The sequence below is a fragment of the Engraulis encrasicolus genome, chromosome 11 (assembly GCF_034702125.1).
Source record: "Engraulis encrasicolus isolate BLACKSEA-1 chromosome 11, IST_EnEncr_1.0, whole genome shotgun sequence".
In the NCBI taxonomy this organism is placed as follows: domain Eukaryota; kingdom Metazoa; phylum Chordata; class Actinopteri; order Clupeiformes; family Engraulidae; genus Engraulis; species Engraulis encrasicolus.
Window position 1 is genome coordinate 39,919,165 of NC_085867.1, and position 21,293 is coordinate 39,940,457.

The 21,293-nt window shown below is 44.2% G+C and overlaps 3 protein-coding genes across 6 annotated transcripts in view; 1 reads left to right on the top strand and 2 right to left on the bottom strand.

The window, feature by feature from the left end:
• Window positions 1–73: 73 nt before the first annotated feature.
• Window positions 74–15,726, bottom strand: LOC134458347 (MOB kinase activator 1B-like). The gene is made up of 6 exons (XM_063210620.1): window positions 15,535–15,726; window positions 9,581–9,747; window positions 8,550–8,643; window positions 3,482–3,615; window positions 2,984–3,147; window positions 74–1,683 (listed from the first exon to the last, which is right to left on the bottom strand). The coding sequence occupies exons 1-6, from the start codon at window positions 15,546–15,548 to the stop codon at window positions 1,606–1,608; spliced, it is 651 nt and encodes a 216-aa protein (XP_063066690.1). The 5' UTR covers window positions 15,549–15,726; the 3' UTR covers window positions 74–1,605.
• A 64-nt stretch (window positions 15,727–15,790) lies between these two features.
• LOC134458345 (transcription termination factor 1-like) lies at window positions 15,791–17,511 on the top strand. Its single transcript, XM_063210618.1, has one exon. The coding sequence runs from the start codon at window positions 15,842–15,844 to the stop codon at window positions 17,450–17,452; it is 1,611 nt and encodes a 536-aa protein (XP_063066688.1). The 5' UTR covers window positions 15,791–15,841; the 3' UTR covers window positions 17,453–17,511.
• Window positions 17,512–19,540: 2,029 nt separating this feature from the next.
• ptpn13 (protein tyrosine phosphatase non-receptor type 13) overlaps window positions 19,541–21,293 on the bottom strand; it is a 112,229-nt gene continuing 110,476 nt past the window's right edge. For all 4 annotated transcript variants that reach the window (XM_063210608.1, XM_063210609.1, XM_063210607.1 and 1 more), the window contains 3 exons: window positions 20,533–20,748; window positions 20,343–20,405; window positions 19,541–20,193 (listed from right to left, as the gene is read on the bottom strand). In XM_063210608.1, the coding sequence (XP_063066678.1) occupies window positions 20,116–20,193; window positions 20,343–20,405; window positions 20,533–20,748 (357 nt within the window). In that variant the 3' untranslated portion in view covers window positions 19,541–20,115. The remainder of the gene's footprint in view (window positions 20,194–20,342; window positions 20,406–20,532; window positions 20,749–21,293) is intronic.

Below are 21,293 nucleotides of genomic sequence, written 5' to 3' on the forward strand. Positions count from 1 at the left end.
CTAAGAAAACGCATGCCATACTGCATAGTTTGTCTAAGAAATGCAAGACTCACTACGACAAAACACATGCTGGTAATGGCCAAACATTTTATTAGGCATATTTACAGCATCATTTGTTTACCAAAGTGTTCCGTACATTTGAAATGCTATCAGTAGCTGCATTCCACAGCTTTTAAACATTATTTACAACCTGCTTGAAAACATACACCTATGACACACTCCAGGGAAAATATATACTCTATGTCAGAGGCAAAATTAGGGTTCATACAAAGTTAACACCTAGCCTGGCATGCTTAACAACTGTTGGCACCGTCAGTAACACAGCCATGGTCACAGTACCCCGCTGCTCCAGTTCATCACATTCATGGAATGCTTCTTTCCAAAATGGTGTATGTTGACAAAATACTGAATTCATATTGAATTCATAGAGGAACAAGTTCTATGGTCAAAAACCAAACCAGGAGGTTTCAACACAACACAAATAAAGAGGTGCCACTAAATCAGTTTTGAAACCTTTAAATGAAAGTTAGTGTGGTATTGTAATCTATTTCTATAGCAGAAACAAAACACAAATGGTTTGATGCAAAAAGGCTTAATTTTCGGAATCACACACCAGCTCAACCAGTTTCTTCAGTTGAGTCTTTCACATACTGTATGCTTTGCTGAATGCTTCAGCAAGGGGGAAATTCATGTTTAAGCCTAAACCAGAACTGTGTTGTCATACACCTGACGATCACGCATATTATTCATACAACTCAGTTATCGGTACTCTAAAATAGTGTTCTTATAATTTTAAGTGACCAGCACTCTTACTGTGGATCACCTGTTCATAGCTCTGCAGTATACTCAATGCACCTCTTCATGCAAATATGAAATACCAACATCCTTTTCAAATGAAAGCCTGTTCAGATTAATGTAATCGTACAATGAATGACACTGTAGCTGGATGATAAAACATATCCATGACACATTCTGTGCAACCTCACCGAACGGGGAAAAAAGAAAGATAATTTTCTTATGATTGCATAGGAAACAAGGATATCTTCATCAATTCATCTTTATCCATCCTACTGTCTGGATCACTACATAATTTCAACTTGGCACACCCCAACAGTTAAAAAAAAACAAAACAAAAAAAAACACTCAAGAGCTGCCAGATAGAGAAGTAGTGAAGTTATTCAACCACTAGGTGGCAGCAATGTAGTACCTTTTCATTAGAAGACCTACCCAAACTGAAGGGAGACGCCATCTCTATTCCCCATTTGCCTAATCAAGACCCATTGGCCTAATGTCCATTTGACCATATAACTAGACCTGAACAAGAAGAGGTGCCTGTATAAGACGTCTCTATAGTTAGCCTGGGTCCCCACTTTTTCTGTTCTTAACAGGATCTTCTGGGCAGGATTATTTCTATGATATAGTGACAATACTACTCTCCTCCATTGGTTAAGAAATTATTTTAGCAATGGTGTGCGACTGAGATTTGTAGGTAGTCAAGGCAAGACGGACATCTGTACAGAGTTAAGGAGAACAGCAGGGAACAGAGGAGAAGTTAGTCGTGTACTGGGGTCACTCTTCTCTCCCCCCCCCGTTCCACCTCTCCGTCTATCTGTCCTTTGTTGTCAGCTTCTCGATCAGCTCCTGCAGAGGTGCTAGCTCCTTTCGCTCAATCAGGTTGAACTCCTGAAACAGTTTAAAAACAGGCACAAGTCATACGCATTACATCAGGTGTCACCAACGTTGTGCCCGCGGGCGCCAAGTAGCCCTCCAGGAGCTTCTGAGGTGCCCACCAAGGATGTTAATAAACAGTGGCGACTACCAGATTTTAGTCACAGTTAATGCTTTTCTTTATTTAAATATGAGATTATTTATTCCTTATAACCTATAAGTAAATTATCATTCAATAATAGTCTGATTTGAGAATGATGCCAAGACTTCAGTAGACCTCAGAAGCCCTCGGTCACCCTTGGGTAGCCCTTGGTAGCCCTCAGACCCAGAAAGGTTGGGGACCCCTGCATTACATTGTATTATATTTATCTGATGCTCTTATCCAAGTGACTTTCAGTTATTAGAAGGTAGTACTGATTACAGTGCCTGGAGCATTGTGCTCAAGGACAATCCATCGATGGATTGTCTCACAACACTGACTCAAAAGAGATGCTCGTTGCTAGCACCTTAGATTTGATACAAAAAAAAATCAAAAAGGTCTTTCAAAAGTTGCTTTGCAGCAGCTGTGTCGCCTACTGGTTACGGAGTTGGTATTGGTAAAGATGTTCAATATGGTAGACCAAGATGAGTCATAGCACTTGTGGGAGTGGGATGAAGTCCGCTCTAAGGCGGCACAATCCTCTCTTCCTTTATTTCTTCCTGTGGTGTTTAGTGGTGACTTGCATACAATGTGCGCTCCCACCACCTATAACGTTGAGGGAACTCCGTTCATTCTCGACCTCCATTGGTCTCCTAAAGAGGCGGACACCACACATTGCATAAAATTCCCCTTTGATAGTCTCTGGTATTGGTTCGAATCCCACCTTTACCAGTAGGAATAATGTGGGTCCCTCATCCATACCTGAAGTGCCCTGGAGCAGAAGACCCCTAACCTCACATTGCTCAAGAGGTTGTAACTATTAGCCTGTATATAAATTGCAAGTGGCTTTGGATAAAAGCAGGATTTCACCCCGGCAGAACTTTACATTTAAAGCAACACTCTGGGAATTTTGACACTAAACCCTATTTTCTAGTTAGTCAGAGTCTTGTAGACATGTGAGACACTTTTTTGATATTCCCAGCAGTCCTTGTAATTCCAGAGGTGAATGATGCTAGGCTAGCGCAAATGAAACAGTATTTTATGAACCAAATTCCACTGATTTCTATGTCCCGCCCCATACCCCCCCTTTTTTTTACCCACAGAAGGTAATTGGGCGGGCCAGCAACACTGGCGGGTAAAACGGAAAAGTGTCTGCTAAATGTAATATAATACAACCTGCACGAAGAAGATGAAGTGTTTGAAGGAGGTGTTGAGGTGGGCCTCCTCCTGCAGCTGCATGACCGAGTCAAAGTGCTGGTGGTAGATGTGGGCGTAGACGCGGAACAGCCGCTTCAGGATGGTCTTGGCCACCGACATGAAGTTCTTGGGGAACGGCACACCTGAGGTCAGAGGAGAAACACGAACGCAGAATGAAAGAGACATTTTTTTTTCCCGAAGGTTGAGTGTACAAATGTAGTTGTTCATGTCCAAAAGATGACTATTGACTATGGATGGTCATTCAAACCGGACAGATGACAGATGATCCTCCTATTCCCATATGAAAAGTGTACATTTCCAAGTCGTAACAAATCATTTAGAAATTGATGGTGGAGGTCAGTAACGTGAAAAAGATAACATTTGTGAATGGGCAGCAAAAGTTCAGGAAATAAACTACTACTACAAAAATGACATACTCCATCTTTGACATACAAAACAACAAAGAAATTCTAGTACCGATTTTAGAAGGGAACAGTGTTTCATCATCTAGTTGGTCCTGGACCCAAGTCATTAGATAGTCAATGTATTTCGGAGCAGAGCATTTTATTGGCTTTTTGATGTTGGTCCCATCAGCCCAGTGGTACTCATACCTACAGAAAGGAAAAAAAAAAAAAAAGAGACACAAACTTTGAAGACCGCTGAATAAACAACTACCATAACAACTGAACGCTAAGGTCACTGATCTAATTTTCATAAACAGTTGAACCACACACGCTTTTAATGCCCTTCAAAATTCAAGTGTCTCTATTTTCTGGTCCAAACCACCACTAATACTAAATAGAGATGCACTGGATCCAAGATCCGGTTCCGGATCTGGCAGGATAATATGGTTTTTCACAGGATCCGGGTCCGGCAGGATCTTAAGCAGTGGATCCGGTATCCGGCAGTTACCTAAAAATCAGGATCTGGTGCATCTCTAGTTTTTACGTAGCCTAGGCTTTTCAGTCAGTCTTTCACAACCCCAATTGCTGCATGGAGTGAAAGCCCTTTGGAAGCGGCCGTTGCAGGCAGTGTGGCAGTAAGCCAATGAGTCTAAAAAATTGTTTGAGCCAACTTAATAAAAAGGGCCCACGTGTGCAAGTCTAAAGGCGGCTAACTAGCACAGAGTTGGCGTGGAACGTTGGTAAACCTCCCTCCGATAGCCTCTTACAGTCTCGTGCCGTTGGGTCGAGAGACTAGTCTCTTGACCCAGTGGTATCGTACTGTGTCTCCCATTGCCGGACCGTTGTAGCAGAGAATGGTATAAGAAGGAGATACCCTGAACTCCGCCCACACAATGTAAATGGATGTGCTCAAGTTTGGTCTCCTAAGGGGGCGTTGTCCCCCCTTCTTCTTCCCTTACTGTTGCGTTTGGTGGCAGCTGACAAGGGTTGCGCACTACCGCCATCCAAAGGGCTGAGGTGGGATTCGTAGTCTGTGAAGAGGCGTGGCGGAGACGGATGGGATGGGACGCGTCGCTCATGGTAACTGTCGGAAGTTAAGCAGTAATCCCAGTTAACATTCACGTTGTTTTCATTGTACATTTATTGTAATATCCTGTCATATACAGTGCCCTCCATAATTATTGGCACCCCTGGTTGAGATGTGTTAAAAGCCTTAAAATAAATTCAGTGTTTATTGCAGAAGAATACTGTCACACTGAAAATTGTAGGAAAATGTAGCCTTCAACTCAAATGAATTGTAAGAAAATAAAAAAAATCCCTGACTAAAAAATAATTATTTTTCATTAAATCACCTGTTCCACAATTATTGGCACCCTTAACAATTCCCAGGAAATAAATATAATTGAAGCATTTCTGTCATTTCTACAGTAGTTTACAAAGTTTACCAGAGTATGTAGGAACATTTAATTAGTAATTCATCACTTCCTGTTTCCCTGGGGTATAAATATGACGTGACACCGAGGCCATTTCTCTTATCCACTCTTAAACATGGGAAAGACAAAGGAACACAAGCATACAAGTGAGGCAGATGTGCGTCGACCTTCACAGGTCAGGCAGAGGCTACAAGAAGATTGCCACTCAACTGCAGCTGCCCATATCCACTGTGAGAGGAATAATTAAGAAGTTCAAAACACAGCCTGATCTCCAAAAATTCCGTGCTCCTGGACACGGATGTTAAGGACACGAAATCTGTGTCCAGGAGCACAGATTTTGCCAAAATTCCGTGCTCCTGGACACGGAATTGTTTTCCATGCTCCTGGACACGGAATTGTTTTCCGTGATGGGCACACGGAAGTGCTTTCTAAAGGCTATTACCACAGCACTGTGTTAACTCTATCATTAGAAAATACACACCAAATGCTAATCCTAAACAAAATAATGCTATATTTATTTAAGTTGTGCCCTGACCAAAACAATCCCTAACCCTAACCTGTCAGTAAGAAATGCTTTTTTGAGAAAAAATATTTTAAATTAGAAAAATCCTGAGAAAACACAAGACTGTGGAAACAGAGCTGTGGGAGTATAGAGAGAGCACTTCTGTGTGTCCATCACGGAAAATAATTCTGTGTCCAGGAGCACAGAATTTTGGCAAAATCCGTGCTCCTGGACACAGATTTTGTGTCCTTAACATCCGTGTCCAGGAGCACAGAATTTTTGGAGATCATGTTGCAAAACAACTGGAACAGTGGTAAACAAGCCTGGACGAGGACCCAAGTTTATTTTGCCACCACGCACAGTGAGGAGGATGGTAAGAGAAATCAAAAGATCTCCAAAGCTCACTGTTACAGAATTACACCAAATGGTAGCATCCTGGGGTCACAAAGTCTCCAAATCAACCATCAGGCGCTGTCTACACGCCAACAAGCTGTTTGGGAGGCATGCACGGAGAAAACCTTTCCTCACTCACAATCATAAACGCAAGCGTCTGGAGTTCGCCAAGCGGTATTGGGGCTTCAACTGGGACCGTGTGCTTTGGTCAGATGAGACCAAGATTGAGCTTTTTGGCAACAAACACTCTAAGTGGGTCTGGCGTACCACGAAAGATGCGCATGCTGAAAAGCACCTCATACCCACTGTGAAGTATGGGGGTGGGTCAGTGATGCTGTGGGGCTGTTTCGCTTCCAAAGGCCCTGGGAACCTTGTTAGGGTGCATGGCATCATGAATGCTTTGAAATACCAGGACATTTTAAATCAAAATCTGTTGCCCTCTGCCCGAAAGCTGAAGCTGGGTCGTCACTGGGTCTTTCAGCAAGACAATGACCCTAAACATATGGCCAAATCTACACAGAAATGGTTCACCAGACACAAAATCAAGCTCCTCCCATGGCCATCTCAGTCCCCTGACCTCAACCCCATTGAGAACCTGTGGGGTGAGATGAAGAGGAGAGTACAGAGAAGAGGACCCAGGTCTCTGGATGATTTAGAGAGATTCTGCAAAGAGGAATGGCTGAAGATCCCTCTTTCTGTCTTTTCCCATCTTGTGAAACATTATAGGAGAAGATTAGGTGCTGTTTTGTTGGCAAAAGGGGGTTGTACAAAATATTAACACCAGGGGTGCTAATAATTGTGACACACATTATTTGATGTCAAATAATTATTTCTTTATGTGGGATTTTTTCCCCACTGAATAAATGCACTTGTATTGAAGGTTGGATTTTTCTCTTTTTTTCCATTAAGGTCCCATATTATTTAGAAAAAAAATAAAATAATTGGAAGCTAAAAAACACATCTCAACCAGGGGTGCCAATAATTATGGAGGGCACTGTATATATACGGTAGGCCTAGTATTTATTTCTTTGTGCATGGAAGTCCTTTTGCACAACCCTTCCAGGTGCAAGGCAGGAAAACTTGATCAATATGAAAACTTAATTAAACATCGCACACTGGATAGGCTAGGCCTACTTCTTTTGTCATTTTTTTTTTCCTGAGCGAGCAACGCGTTTCACCCAGTGCGTCTTCAGATTCGCTCTTATCCCAGTGCGTCTTCGCGTCTTTTTTTGGCACTAGGCAGTAAGGAAATATTCGCAAGAAGTCTGTAACATCCATTTTACATGGGACACCATGAAATAGCCTACTAAAGAGATGTCAAGGCTATAACCTAGGCCTACAATTTGAAACGGTGATGACATTTAAAACCGAGTCAAACGGCCATAGACAGCATTGTAATGAAGGGTGTCGTAACGGCAGCTGGAAAGAGATGGAACTTTAATTTCACAACGACATTCTGGCTTCAAACTCGCCCTGCTGCTTCCCTATTTAACTTTAGGAGCGTGTTCCATTCTCCACACTCTGCACTGTGTACTGTGATACAGTGCACTTTCCACCCTCAACTTAACGGCTAAATTTGAGGGTGAAGTGCAGGTCCAATTCACGTTCTGTCTGATACACTTCACGGAAATGACGGTTGTCGCGTGTCATCAGAGTTTACCAACCGTCAATATACAATTCATCACGGAAGACACTGTTCCTTGTGTTGACAAGTTTTAAAAGTTACCCCTTTCTCTTATACACATGGCTATTGTCTTTGGAATAAAACCTATGCTGTCATCACAGATATTCGGCAGTTTGACCGATATGACACCAGAGAGGAAACTACGTAACAAACATGGCGGCCGTTGAGTGCGAAAAGTGTACATAACTCCACACTTCAAAAAATGGCCGGTTTGAGGGCGTTATCCGGGTAGTTTACAGTACACTTCACCGCCGCGATTAGAAATGGAACTACCCTGCGTACCCAAACACAGTGCGGGAAGGGCGGACAGTACGAAGATTGGAACAGCCTATAGGACTACAATTATTCAACCGTTTCCACAGTAACGACCAAACTAATCACAGTTCCTGCAGCGATAAAGCCAGGACTGCAAGTGTGAGCGAAATATTGCTAATATTGCTCATTACCTCATCTACACAGTTGCTGCTACCCAAAAATATACGATGGCATAATTAAATAGCATTTGAAATAGATAGGCCTATCACGTTTTCAGTGAGTGATCAGTGAAGTGGACGAAATTTGGCGACATATGCTGCAGGTATTCCACACACCTGTGTTCCGTCTTTGGATGATGTGCAATGAATAAGACACACAACACAAACCTATTTCACCCCTTTATTTTATTTCCATAAGAGCATTTCAAGGTGGAAGTGGCGAGGAGGACACACGTCAATTTGCATTTTGACATCCGAAATCTGAACTGTCATCCAAGGATTCAATCCCACAAATGCACTCTAGAGGCGTAATTCACTCTCAAACTCGGATGGTCTCCTAAAGGGGCGTTCACCTGACGTCAACGGGATACCGGAAAACAACGGGCCTGACTTATCTCCTTCTTATACCATTCTCTGGTTGTAGTTGACGAGGATGCAGGTTCGATCCCCGAGGGGGGTGAACAGGTGCAAGATGACCTCCGTCACACGAGTAGGCTATGTGTTTCAACTCTTTCATAGGATCCGGTATCCGGTTCCGGATCCGGCAGGATCTTAAGCAGTGGACCCGGTATCCAAAAAAATCAGGATCCGATGCATCTCTAATACTAAAACAACAAAAATCCAACAAACAACTCAAACTTTGTCTGTAAACCTACTTTGGCCCAGCAGACATTACAGGGCAGCTCTCCTCTGTGCAGAAGTCTGTGATGGTCCCATACAGCATGTTGATCTGGTTGAAGAAGTCCACCGCTGAGGATGTGAAGATGTAGAAAGAAAATGGCTTGAGAAACAGTTGAAAGACAGCGAGACAAAAGAACTTCAAAGAAGAACCTCCAAAGAAATGGAAGTCACAATCAAGCCACAGCTTAAACTTTTGCTGTTTTTATTATTAGTGCAAACAAGTGACTTGCGTTTCAATGTTATAGTCACTTGTTTGCTCTAAATGAAAAACACAAAGTTTAAGCTGCATTGTACTCTAGGTCCCCCTTTTCATTGACACCGTCCTACTGTGAGGCACCGGCCAGCTGGGAGGATGCCTAAAGTTCCCTCCTACTAAGCTTGAGAGTAGCAGTTGCCTCAGCACTACACAGATAGTAACTCACAGACTAACAACATAACATGTCGGTGCATTCTGCCCATCTGTCTTACCAAAAGAAATAACATTGACAGGCAGGCGAATTACAAAAAAAATATATATTTATGGCCAGGTCAGGTTATAATGTGCATGATGTACCTTCTGTCAGTTTCTTTCTTTATATGTACAATATTATACAATAATATATATTGGGCTCCTTAATTTGACAGCACTGTGAAGGTAATGGCAGGGGGGAGGGAGAGAGAGAGAGAAACAGGGAAGGGTCAGCCAGGAATCGAACCCTGGTCGGCTGCATGTCAACCGAGTACCCTACCATTTGCGCCATGGTAGGGCCCTGACAATTACTTTCTGGTGTTATAACAAGGAGCACAGAAATTAGGGAAAATGTTGTAGGAACCTATCTAGGCCTAAATACCATCAAATGGGCCGCAGCAAGTTGGCAGGAAAGGCTTGGCGTGGTAAAGTTTGGTAACCCCTGGACCAGAGAAGGGAACACGGCCAAAAGACATCAAGCACAGGTGAGTGAGTGCCATTACTGTATGGGTGAAGTAGAGTTCCAGATCTAATGCAAACATGACCTCCATCACTTACTGTTCACGGCCACCCATTCATTGAGGTCCTCTCCATCCGGTAGCGTCACCGCCATCCGCAGGTTTCCGCTGCCAAGTGTGGCCTCTGCATGCTTCAAGAGCTCGTACTGATGAGAGCCTTCGGGGATGTTCTTCTTGGGTTTAAAGGTTTTGGATGAACGGTTCCCACTGTTGATATTTAAAGGAGTGCGATTTATTACGCAATGGGCATAGCAATAACTGTGTTAGCAACGGACACGGACTAGGCTACTTCGCATCAGCTAAATGGATGCAACACTGCGTTTTATTGCCTCTTACGTCAACCTCCAGAAGTCATCATTATTTGCATGCACAACAGCCTTGCCATGTTTGGTTACACGAATCTTAAATTAGCATATGTATTATTGCTATCGCGAAATTGTTCAGTCCAAGACCAGCTGCTTGCTGGAGTTATCCAACAACTCCCCCAGTGCTGCTAGTGGGGCTAACATGGGCTTCACGAAAGTATCACCAATAAAAACAAGAAGTGCTGGAGTTCACCATATTGTTATGTTTACACTTTTAAGTAAAACATTTATCAGGATTAAACCTTAACTGAATTGAATCAACCGGAGACCGTTTTGATGCATGTCGTTCCTTTACTTCATAACTCATAACTCCACATTCCACATCCGGTGTCGCATGAATAATATCCCGGGGTGCGTCAATTAATACGGTGTCAACATTCCTGTATACCCAGTATATGACATCCCCCTTTTACTTGAATCAGAACTCAAGGTAACCTGACATTTAAACCAGTAGTTTAACTTTCACATTGCAAATCATGTTAACAAGTAAACCTTATCATAAAATGATTTAAAATCAAAAATAAATTCTCTGAGCATTTTTCTTTTAAATCTCATGAACCATAACATCTCATTAGTCATTCTCTCAGATGTTTTCATTAACCATTGCATTTGCATTTCACTTAGCATTGTATTATTTTTCTTCTTTAACCGGTTTCTCACCAAGTGTTCATTTCAACTTAACAGTTTAACAAGAACAGTCCTTTTAATTTTCTTCACTCCAGTAGCCTTGACCTGCAAAGGAATTTGTTCATTATAAAGTCCCAGTTCACTATAATGTCCAAACCTGTAAAGAAGTTAATTCATTACAATGTCCCGGTTCATTACAATGTCCAAACCTGTAAAGCAATTAGGTTATTACAAAGTCCTTTAGTCTCTCTGGAGGTTTCCGCTGCCTCTGAGGCCTAGAGGCAGGTGTCGCTGGTGCGTCTGGCACCGCTGGCACAGCTGGGCAGTCACGAGAATTCATGACCAGCTGTTGCCCGGGGTCAGCTGTTGCGCTGGCCTCCTCTCGTTCCCCGGCCTGGGGCTGGTTGTACTTTTTCACCCATGTAGTGTTACGGCTGTACTGAGCTCCCTCAGGTGACTCGACAGTCACTTGGTTGCCGTGTTTGTGGACCACCGTGTGTGGTGTTTTGTTGAAGTTTGTGCTGAACTTGTCCACCTTTTCTTGTTTTAGCAGCACCTTGTCTCCCACCGCCACCTCGGAGTATTCTGCGTTCCTCCTGTCATCGGCGTAGAGTTTGTGCTGTTGTTTTTGTTCTGCATCTCGGTCTCGCACTTCAAAGTCTATGAATGTTGGATGCAGCTCAGGCAGTTTTCCCCCTCATTTTCCTGTTGAACAGCAGCTCGGCGGGGCTTTTGCCTGTAGTGCTGTGCGCAATTGACCGATACACAGTGACATATCGTCTGAGTTCTTTCTGCCAGTCCAGCCCGGCAGATTGCGCAATTCGGATTCTTTTCATGAGCGAGCTGTTTTGCCGCTCGACTTCGCCGTTTGCTTGGGCCCATTTTGGTGTTGTTTTGAGATGCTCAATCCCCTTCTCTGCACAGTAATCACGGAACTCGTCTGATTTAAATTGTGGCCCGTGGTCAGATTTCAGAGTCAATGGAAGTCCATGTCTACTGAACATGTTCTCGAGGCTGTCAATGATTTTGTCAGTAGTAGTGGAGGTGAGCACTTCATATTCATAATAGCGACTGTAATAGTCCACTGTGACTAGGATTGAGTGTTTGGATGGTAGTGGCCCAAGTAAGTCCACAGCTAGAGCCTGCCATGGCCCATCGGGAAGCACTGTTGGTCTGAGTGGTTCGGGTTCGTCAGGGCGTGCTGTGATCTGACACCCGTGGCATTCTTTGCAGTGCTTTTCTGCGGCTTTAGCCATGCCTGGCCACCACACTTTGCTCCTGAGGTGTTGTTTTGTGCCCACAATGCCCAAATGTCCCTCGTGCGCGAGCGTAAGCGCTCTTGCCCGTAGTGCCCTGGGCAGCACGATGCGTGTGCCCCTCAGAACTATGTAGCCTATCACACACAATTCAGCTGCGGCAGATGCATAAGGCATACATTTTTGAAAGTGTCCAGTTTTTAAGGCATTTCTCACCTCTATCAGCTCCTGATCAGTCCTTGAGGCTTCCTCCACCTCTCTCGTTGTCAGTGCCAGGGGGGTGGCGTTCACCGCAACGAACCGCACATATTCCTCTGCTTCGTGTGCGTGTTTTCCTCGAAGAGCGGTTTCCCCCATCAGCCTTGACAGGGAGTCAGCGATGTTGTGCTTGCCGGCCACATGCACTACTTTGAAGTTGTATGGTTGTAGCCGCAACACCCATCTCTCCACCCGGGCACTGGGTTTCGAGCGAGGGCCGTAGATCGCCTCGAGTGGTTTATGGTCAGTCACAAGATCAAACTGGCGCCCATACACATACGGGTGCAACCGTTCACAAGCCCACACGAGAGCTAAGGCCTCTCTCTCTGTCTGAGAGTACCTTTTCTCACAGTCACTCAGGCTACGGCTGACATAGCAGATTGGCACCATCTCACCTTGCTGACGCTGCACGAGCACAGCGCCGAGTCCGACTGGGCTCGCATCCGCGATGACTCGGGTAGGTGCGTCCTTGTCGAAATAGGCCAGTGTGCCTGCTTTTGCCAGCGCCGCCTTCAGCTCGCTGAATGACTTTCGCTGCTCCTCGCCGAACACAAACGTGGTGTCCTTACGGATCAGCCGTCGTAGAGGTTCTGCCACCGTCGCGAAGTCTGGGATGAATCTGCTGCTGTAGCTCACCAGACCCAGGAAGCTCCTCACCTCCGATGCATTTTCCGGTTCTCGGGCCTCAGCTATCGCTCTGACCCTCTCCGTCGTAGGTCCGATGCCCTTGTCGGTCAGCAGCACTCCCATGAAGACAAGGCGATCCATGCTGAACTCGCATTTGTCAGCATTCAGGGTAAGTCCACATTGTTGCAGCCGTTTCATAACAGCATGCAGACGCTGGTTGTGTGTCTCTGGGTCTGCGGCGTGCACTATGATGTCGTCCGAGATGTTGTCGACACCCTCGATCCCAGCAAGTGCAGAGGCGATTTCATGCTGGTACTGCTCGCTGGCCGAAGACACGCCGAAGAGCAGCCGCTTGTATCTGTAGATCCCGTTGTGTGTGGCGAATGTTGTGATCTGGCGGGAAGCTGGGGTCAGTTCTAACTGGTGGTAGCCCCACTTTAAGTCCAATTTGCTGAAGATTTTGGACCCGTTCATGCTCTGTAGCACTTCATCCACCGTTGGTATGGGGTACCGTTCCCGCACGATCGCTTGGTTGGCCCTGCGCATGTCTAAGCACAGCCTTATCTCAGTTTTTGTTTTAGGCACCACCACCACTGGGTTGACCCATGGGGTCGGTCCGTTAACTTCCTCTATAATGTCCATGTCTAACAGTTCTTTGATTTTTCTCTCCAGAGGCCCCCTCAGATTGAACGGAATGCGCCGTAAGGGCTGCGCAACTGGCTGCGCGTCGGGGTTTACGTAGAGACTGACCTGCTTGGTGTTCAGCTTCCCTACGCCCTGGAAGACATCGGGGTACTGTGACCTCATGGACTGTTTCAGGTCCTGCACTGCGGCTATGTCTGTGCCAATTCGTAGGACTCCTAATTTCGTGGCAGTATCCCTGCCCAACAGAGACTCGCCATGTCCCTGTATGACTATGAATTCAGCTTGCTCGCTTGCGTTTCCGATAGTCACCTCGCATTTAAATGCACCCTTCACCGGCAGCGGTTGGGTAGAGGAGTATGCATACAGCTTCTTTTCTGCCCCTGCTACATACGACTGGCATTGGATGTTCTGCTTTTTCAATCCCTCCCATGTGCCCTCGTCCACTATGTTGCAGGTAGCACCAGAGTCAATTAGCACGTTTAGCTGCACTCCCCCCAAGCACACATTCAAACTGTTCTGCGCTGCGCTGCTCTTGACTATGAAGGCGTAATCAGACGCTTCGGCTGTGACATTGTTGACTGACTGTTTCTTGGTCTTACACACTTTGGAAAAGTGATCCTTGCCGCCACATTTATGGCATGTTTTTCCCCTAGCGGGACAGCTAGAGTCCTTGCCAAAGTGACCAGAATTTCCGCATCTAAAACAACGTTGTTCCGACTTACGTGGCGTCTGTTGTTTATGCTTGAATTTAGCATTCCCGCCTTTTGGCCCGATGCGGTTGACTGTGTCCGCCTTGGACGGTGCAGCAGCTCCATCTTGTGGCAGAGACATTTGTTGCTCCACTCGCTCACACAGCTCACACACCTCGATAGCCCGGTCCAGATCGAGATCGTGTCCCTCTTCCAGTAGCTTTCGACGTACGTAGCTTGAAGAGCATCTCGCCATCACCGCGTCCCGAATCTGGTTCTCCATGTCGACTCCGAAGGCGCAGTCTCTCGCCGCTTGACGTAGTCTGGTGATGAACTGCTGAGTCGTCTCCCCTTGTTTCTGGGTGACCGTGTGGAATTCTTGCCGCGCGAACGTGACGTTCACACGAGGCACGAAATAGTTGTTCAGGGCTGCCACTGCTAGATCATACTCCGCCGGTCCCCCTCTATTTGCTAGAGTTAGGAAAATGTCCTGGACATCTTGTCCGGCATGGTGCAAAAGTAGAGCCCTTCTCCTCTGTAAAGTTGCTGGAGGAGTGTTTGGTTCCACAATAAGTCCCTTTCCATCCGCGAAAAGTTCAAATGAGGTTAGCCACCTCGTCCAACGCCTGCCTAGCGTGGCAGGGTCAGTGAAGCACTCGAACGGTGGAATTTTTCCGTTATCCATCGTCCGTCGAATATCTTCATCCAAATTTAATTTACTCACGTGTCGTCGTCACTATACTCGTCGCCAATGTTATGTTTACACTTTTAAGTAAAACATTTATCAGGATTAAACCTTAACTGAATTGAATCATACGGAGACCGTTTTGAAGCGTGTCGTTCCTTTACTTCATAACTCATAACTCCACATTCCACATCCGGTGTCGCATGAATAATATCCCGGGGTGCGTCAATTAATACGGTGTCAACATTCCTGTATACCCAGTATATGACACATATCACTGATTATTATTACTCTCAGTTGGGCGGTGTAATGCGATATAATTGTGTACTGCAACTCACTGTGTAATCAGTGAACACTATCTTAGCTGGCTGCAGAAAAGTTAACCCATCACTTTATCAGGAGACCATCATGTTAACCTGAGCAGAGCTTCATATCCCACAAATTACAGTGCTACATTTAAGAAACTGTAAATAGCACAACTTCCCAATGATATTTGTTATAAAAATACAAACAAGCCCACAGCCACGTTTAGAAATTACTCGTAGCATTTGTGTAACGGGCTAAGATAAACTTCGTGATCCCTGTGCTGCCAGTAAATATTTGTAGACCAAACACCAAAGGGCTTCTGCTTCTCTTTGCTTAGCACTGCATGTAATTAGGCCTACTACTTGACAGAGAATCGCAAGGCAACGTGTTTCAGGCAAAACATCCCAAGTCGCCTTTTAGCACCTGCTCCGTTTATAAAACGACAACAGTGGCAAAGTCGTGTTAGCCAGCTAGCGAAACTGAAGATAGCTAAGTATCCAAGTGTTTTTGTTGCTGAGAAAGCAGTTGTAACTTACAACAAGAAGCTCATTTTGCTCAATTTGCTGATGTGCGATGTCTCCGGGGGACCAGCTACTTCTTACCGTCCACAGTACCCGTTTTTAACGCTGTTGACGGCAAGAAGAAGCTTGACCCAGCCCTTGTAGAAACTGTAGCTCTAACCGGGAGAATCGTGCAGAGCACTTGGTAACCAACTTCGGGCTTCTCTGGTCAGTCCTCGTCGCCCGGTGTTACGTCATTCATCAACAAGCCCAATCTACTTCCTCCCATTGACATCATCTCCGATTCCGCCTACACGTGCTGCTGCTGCTGTGCACGGCCACCATGGAAGCAGAGAATATGGTTCACAAAAAGTCGCAAAAGAAGAAAAAGAACAAGAAACATCCCGCAGTTAAGTTAACAGAATATCAGGCATGTGAGGAAATAACCATCCACCAGAAGAAACAAAAGAAAAAGAAGAAAGTGAAAGTTAGGCCTAATGAAAATGATAGCAGGCCAGCTGAGGTTCATGGTGATGAGCAAGGAAAAAAGATCAAGAGAAAAAGAAAACATGTGCCATCAGTGGGAGGTGAATTCGAGGACAGTTGTCAGGGAAGAGCGGTGACGAACAAGAGAAAGAAAAGAAGAATCGAGGAGATGCATAAGATGGAGAATGCTGATGGGAACATAGATACAGAGATGACTCTCACACCAACACAAATAAATGGTAAGGCAGTCAACCAGACCTCTGTGAAAAGTAAGTCTGAAAAGCTCAAGAAGCGTGCACAGCCTCGCGTGTCATCCGCTACAGATGCACAGCCCCACCCCAACAAAGCGGTGAGCAAAAAAATTGCGCCCAACATTGACAAAGGCATTCTGCAGGAGATCAAGGAGTATCTACCATCAAAGAAGCTCACTGATTTGACTGTGCTGCGGGAAGCCATCATGTACGACCTTCCCCGTTTCAGAGAGTTTAAGGAGCAAGGTATCCCTGTACGAACAAGGAGATTTACTGTAGCTGAGAACAATCGTCTGAAACAGAATGTGAAAGACTTCCTGGCACTCTCAGGGATAGAGAGTGTGACAAAGCTCTTTCTGCCTAAACGTTTCCCAGATGGGAAGGAAATCATCAAGATGAAAAGGAAGTTGGGATTCATCTCATGCTTATGTGCAGGTATACCGCGCTCCTGGGATAGCATACTCTGCAAAGCCAGGGATCTCCTCAACCCGGGGAATTACTTGGGAAGGTTCACAGAAAAGGAGAACAGGGATTTGATAAACCTGCATAAACTGTATGGGCGTAAATGGGGGATCATCTCAGAGCAGATTGGCCGCAGTCACTCAGCACTGAAGAAACGTTTTGGCATGATATGTGAGGGTCATGGGCCATGGACAGAGGAAGAGTCAAGGAGCTTACTGAGGAGTGTGCGGCAGCACCTGCTGAAGCTGGCAAAACCTGGTGAGGATGGCAGCATTGGATCTGGGGTCGTCAGGAAAGTGGACTTGTACAAGAGGCTCCCCTGGGCAGCTGTGAGTCAGCAGGTTCGGACTCGTAGTTGGATCCTTTGCAGGGAGAAATGGATGGGCTACCTAAAAATGAAAATGACAACTGGCGTAGTAATCACAAGCAGAAAGAGTCTTGAGAGTGAAATCCAGCTGATCAAAGCGATCAATGAAATGAATGTGGAAGATACAGCAGAAATTGTTTGGGACGAACTCACTCATCTGTTTGGGAACACAACACCACAATATTTACAGATGAGGTTCTACCGGCTGAAAGTGTCCCATGTACCAGGATGGAACAGAATGACTGACTTCGGTGAGATCATTGACTACTTGTATGAGAAGACGCTTCCAAATCTGCAGGAGAAGTTGAGGAACTGCAAGGAGGATGAGGAGCCTACAGAGGAGCGTGACTCGTACAAACTGTCTGAAATCTTCCCCGACCTTCCTTGAACATCATCAATGTCTCCAAGAGGAGAGCCAAAGCCTCAAGAATGGATGGGTTACTGTCTCAGGGTCTCTAAGACATTTTTGAAGTATTTGTGTTGATACAGTGCCTTAGCTGCTTGAGCCACGGCTGAGGCCAGTGTCTCTTAAAATCTTGAACTCAACATCTCTTTCAGAGTTTGCCTTACTCTTCCCAAGCCTCTCTTGAGATCATTGTGGACATTAGCCAATGGAAGAGCCTATAGTCCAAGGAGGATGAAGTCCCTTAGCTTAGAGACAATCACCTCCATCAAAGATCACCTCTAATTTTATATGAGAAATTCCCCATCAGTTTTCTCTCAAAGCGGACAGATGAATGGAGTGCCTCATGGGACAATGTTTTGGGCTGAGGTTTCACATACCTTCTGGGAATGCCCTACTTCCAGCTTGAACTATGATATCAAATACTAGTTGAATTTATACTTTCGGTCACCTTTTGAAGTACACTGAAGAAAAAAAAGGAGATGCACTGTTGGGGCGTTGAAAAATTGTTCAATATTCAGTGTGTTCAGATCGTTTTTTAGCATTTACCGTTGGCGCCACATAGAAGACATCACAAACCCATAAAACCTGTTATATGGTCCTAATAGCCGTGTAGAACTGGAGGTGTGTATGAGCCTCATATAGCTGCGCCCACTGACTTCTAAGTTATACTATAACAAGTCAGTGGCTGCGCCATAGACTTAAATCATGCACAGTGACTTTCCACCATCAAGTTTACCCTCCATCAAGGAGTACATGTCAAGTATTAGTTCTTGGGTTTCAGTTGTATTAGTTCTTTGGTTTCAGTTGTACTGAATGACAAAAGACGGTATGGTTATCTCCTTTCTATTTTAGCAATGATGTAAGGCCCAATATCACCGTTCAGAACGAACTCTTCAACTAAATTGACCACGAAAAAGTCAACCTTTACAATATAGTTCTGAAATTGAGAACAAGAAACCTAATCTGAGAATTTTTCAGTTGTCAATTGTATTTGGCAAGTGAAATTAAAGGGAATTTCCCTCTTCCTAGCGGAATTAAGCTTTTTATTGTGGTAAAATGTGTTGTCAGAGAAAGGCCCTGGTGTTCAGGGGATGAACTGGTTTTGTAGTTGTCAGGTTTTCCCAGGTCTGGTTTTGCTCTACTGTTTTGTCATTTCTGAGGGAAAAATAAACATGTTTCTAATTTCTGTGGTGGCAGTGAAGTTTGTTTAGTTGCCTCTTTTTCCAGATGAGCCTGTACACATCATAGCTACATGCATGAGCATCCAAGGGGTCTTTCTAATATCCTGCTCTGCTCACTTGCTGGCCTTGTGATGATGTCGCTGATGACAGAAGTGTTTTTCAATATCTCACAAAAATGCAATTCTTTTTTTTAAATGTTTTGGGGACTTTTTTGCCTTTATTTGATAGGACAGCAAAGACGTTAACAGGAAGTAAGTGGGGAGAGAGAGAGACGGGAAAGGGTCGGCAAAGGACCTTAGCCGGAATCGCACCTGGGCCAGCCACGTAGCAGATAAGTGCCCTACCGTTTGCACCACTGTAGATGAAGGATGAATAGTCCCCCAAAACTTTTTGTGGCTGGGCTGACAGCGGGGAAACTTTGTTCCACGGAAGCGGGGCATCACCATAACGAGAGGCCACAAGCACAGGCCGAGGATGGGAGTCCGCATATTGGACAGAACCCCTGGAGTCGAAGCGCCAAAGTTTTTTTCCTTGCTAAAAATTGAAGTATTCCACGCAAGTGTCTATCTGTAGCCAACGTGTGAAGCCCATGGTCCCATCCCAAAAAATAAAAGTGGAGGATGATAACATTATCTGGTTTCTCTGTTGCACAAAACAAATTGTTATACATCCACATAGGATCACAAGAATAGAAGACCTCTTAAGATCAGAAGCCGGTCGATATGGACTGACTCTCCATCTAGGATCATTTGGTCCTAGTTACATGGCCGTTTGGAACTTATAATAGGTTTACAGAAATTAATGAACATCTGTCTTTTATACACTAAACATGCCCCTATTTGCTGTATGATGATCAAAAAGTATTAAATGTAAAAAAGTCAACAACATGAAAAGGCATGATACTCTTTTATTTACAAATTGCAAATTGTCCAGTATGTAACATTTTAAAACATATCAACAAATTTTAAGAGATAAATATGTACACTTAAATGTGATTATTTACCACAGAATTCAAAGTGATTGATATTGAGATTTACAAAGCAAATACTGTTGTATTCTGTCAAGGAAACTTCCAGCATTATTTAGTTTTTAAAAAGAACAAGAATGATTTGTTCCATACAAAATATCAATTTCTTACTTCAATGGCATTTTGTAATTATGAAGTCCATATAAAGCACAGTCTTTTACCAAAAAAGGTAACATAAAAAAATCAATGTTTTATTGTGTCTTTTAAAATATGTAGCAGCCAAAGAGAGAGTAGAAGCCAAAAATATACACAATCTTCAGGAATGTTCCCGGAAGTGAATGTTTATAAGAAAATCTATGCATTTGTTCTGACATTTGTTGAGTCTCTGTACACAGAAGTTGGTCTCCATATTAAAGTGAAAGCTTAAAATGTTCAAAAATGCTCACTGTAACAGTCTAATAAAAGAGCTCCAGCATGCTCCGAGTCCATTGGTCCATCTATCCTGAGATGTTCTCCTCTGCTTGAAGACATCTGAGCACATATAAAATCACCTGATAGCAGAATATGTATTGTTCCTGTAGTGGGGGAAAACACAAAAAAGACAGACTATGAAAGTCCTACTCAGCCCAACCATCATCGCCATATGCATTTTTATTGCAGAATATTACGTCTATTACTGATGGATTAAATAGATTACAAAGTACTTTATAACACAAAAAATCACCTCTGTTTGGACCATTCCATGTCTCTGAAGCCTCATGGTCCGCACCACATCTGAAATATCAAACTGAAAAAAAAGACAACAGATGTTTCAGTTGATATGACTGACAGTTTAAATAAATTTAAATAATAAAAAGTAATGTAAAAATGGCATTGCTTCAACGTCATAAAGTAGTGTCCAGCTGCTTTCTTACATCTGCATCTTTGCTGATGAGGCCCAGGACCACGTCTATGCAGATTAGTGTCCCGGATCGACCAATCCCTGCGCTGCAGTGGGTGATGATGGGTCCTGATTGGTGGATGTGTCTCATGTAGGAGATGAAAGTGAGCAGCTGCTCGGGCTGAGTGGGCGTGCCATGGTCGGGCCAGCCAGTGTAGTTTAGGTGTGTGACGTGCTGGACCTCGTCAGTCTACAGAGGGAAAAACACAGAGACAAGAGATTTTAAAAAACATATTTGTAGGGTTTTTTTTTTGCTTTTACTATGAACGAGGCACTAAGTATGACAGAAAAGTGGGAGAACTCAGGTCCCCATGCCATGAGCCTGCAAGTCCTTGCATGGATGGGTGCCCCAACGTGCTGCACCACAGCACCCCACAAAAGAGATTTAAAGGTGGAGTGAACATACTATCCCCAATAATTGTCAACTACCTACAACAAACACTGTATTTTTGTTGTATGGAAACTTGGAGAAAAAAAGGGAACATTTTCTTCATTAATTTTCCCACTAGTAGAACAGTTCGTCTGGTGTAATAGATAGATAGATAGATAGATAGGAGATTGCCATCTGCCACCAAAGTACCAAAACCTGCCATTTGATCTGATTGATGTTTAAAAGGACACTGTGTGAGATTTTTAGTTGTTTATTTCCAGAATTCATGCTGCCCATTCATTAATGTTACCTTTTTCAACAAATTCTAAGTATTCATTATGACTGGAAAAAATGCACTTTTCATA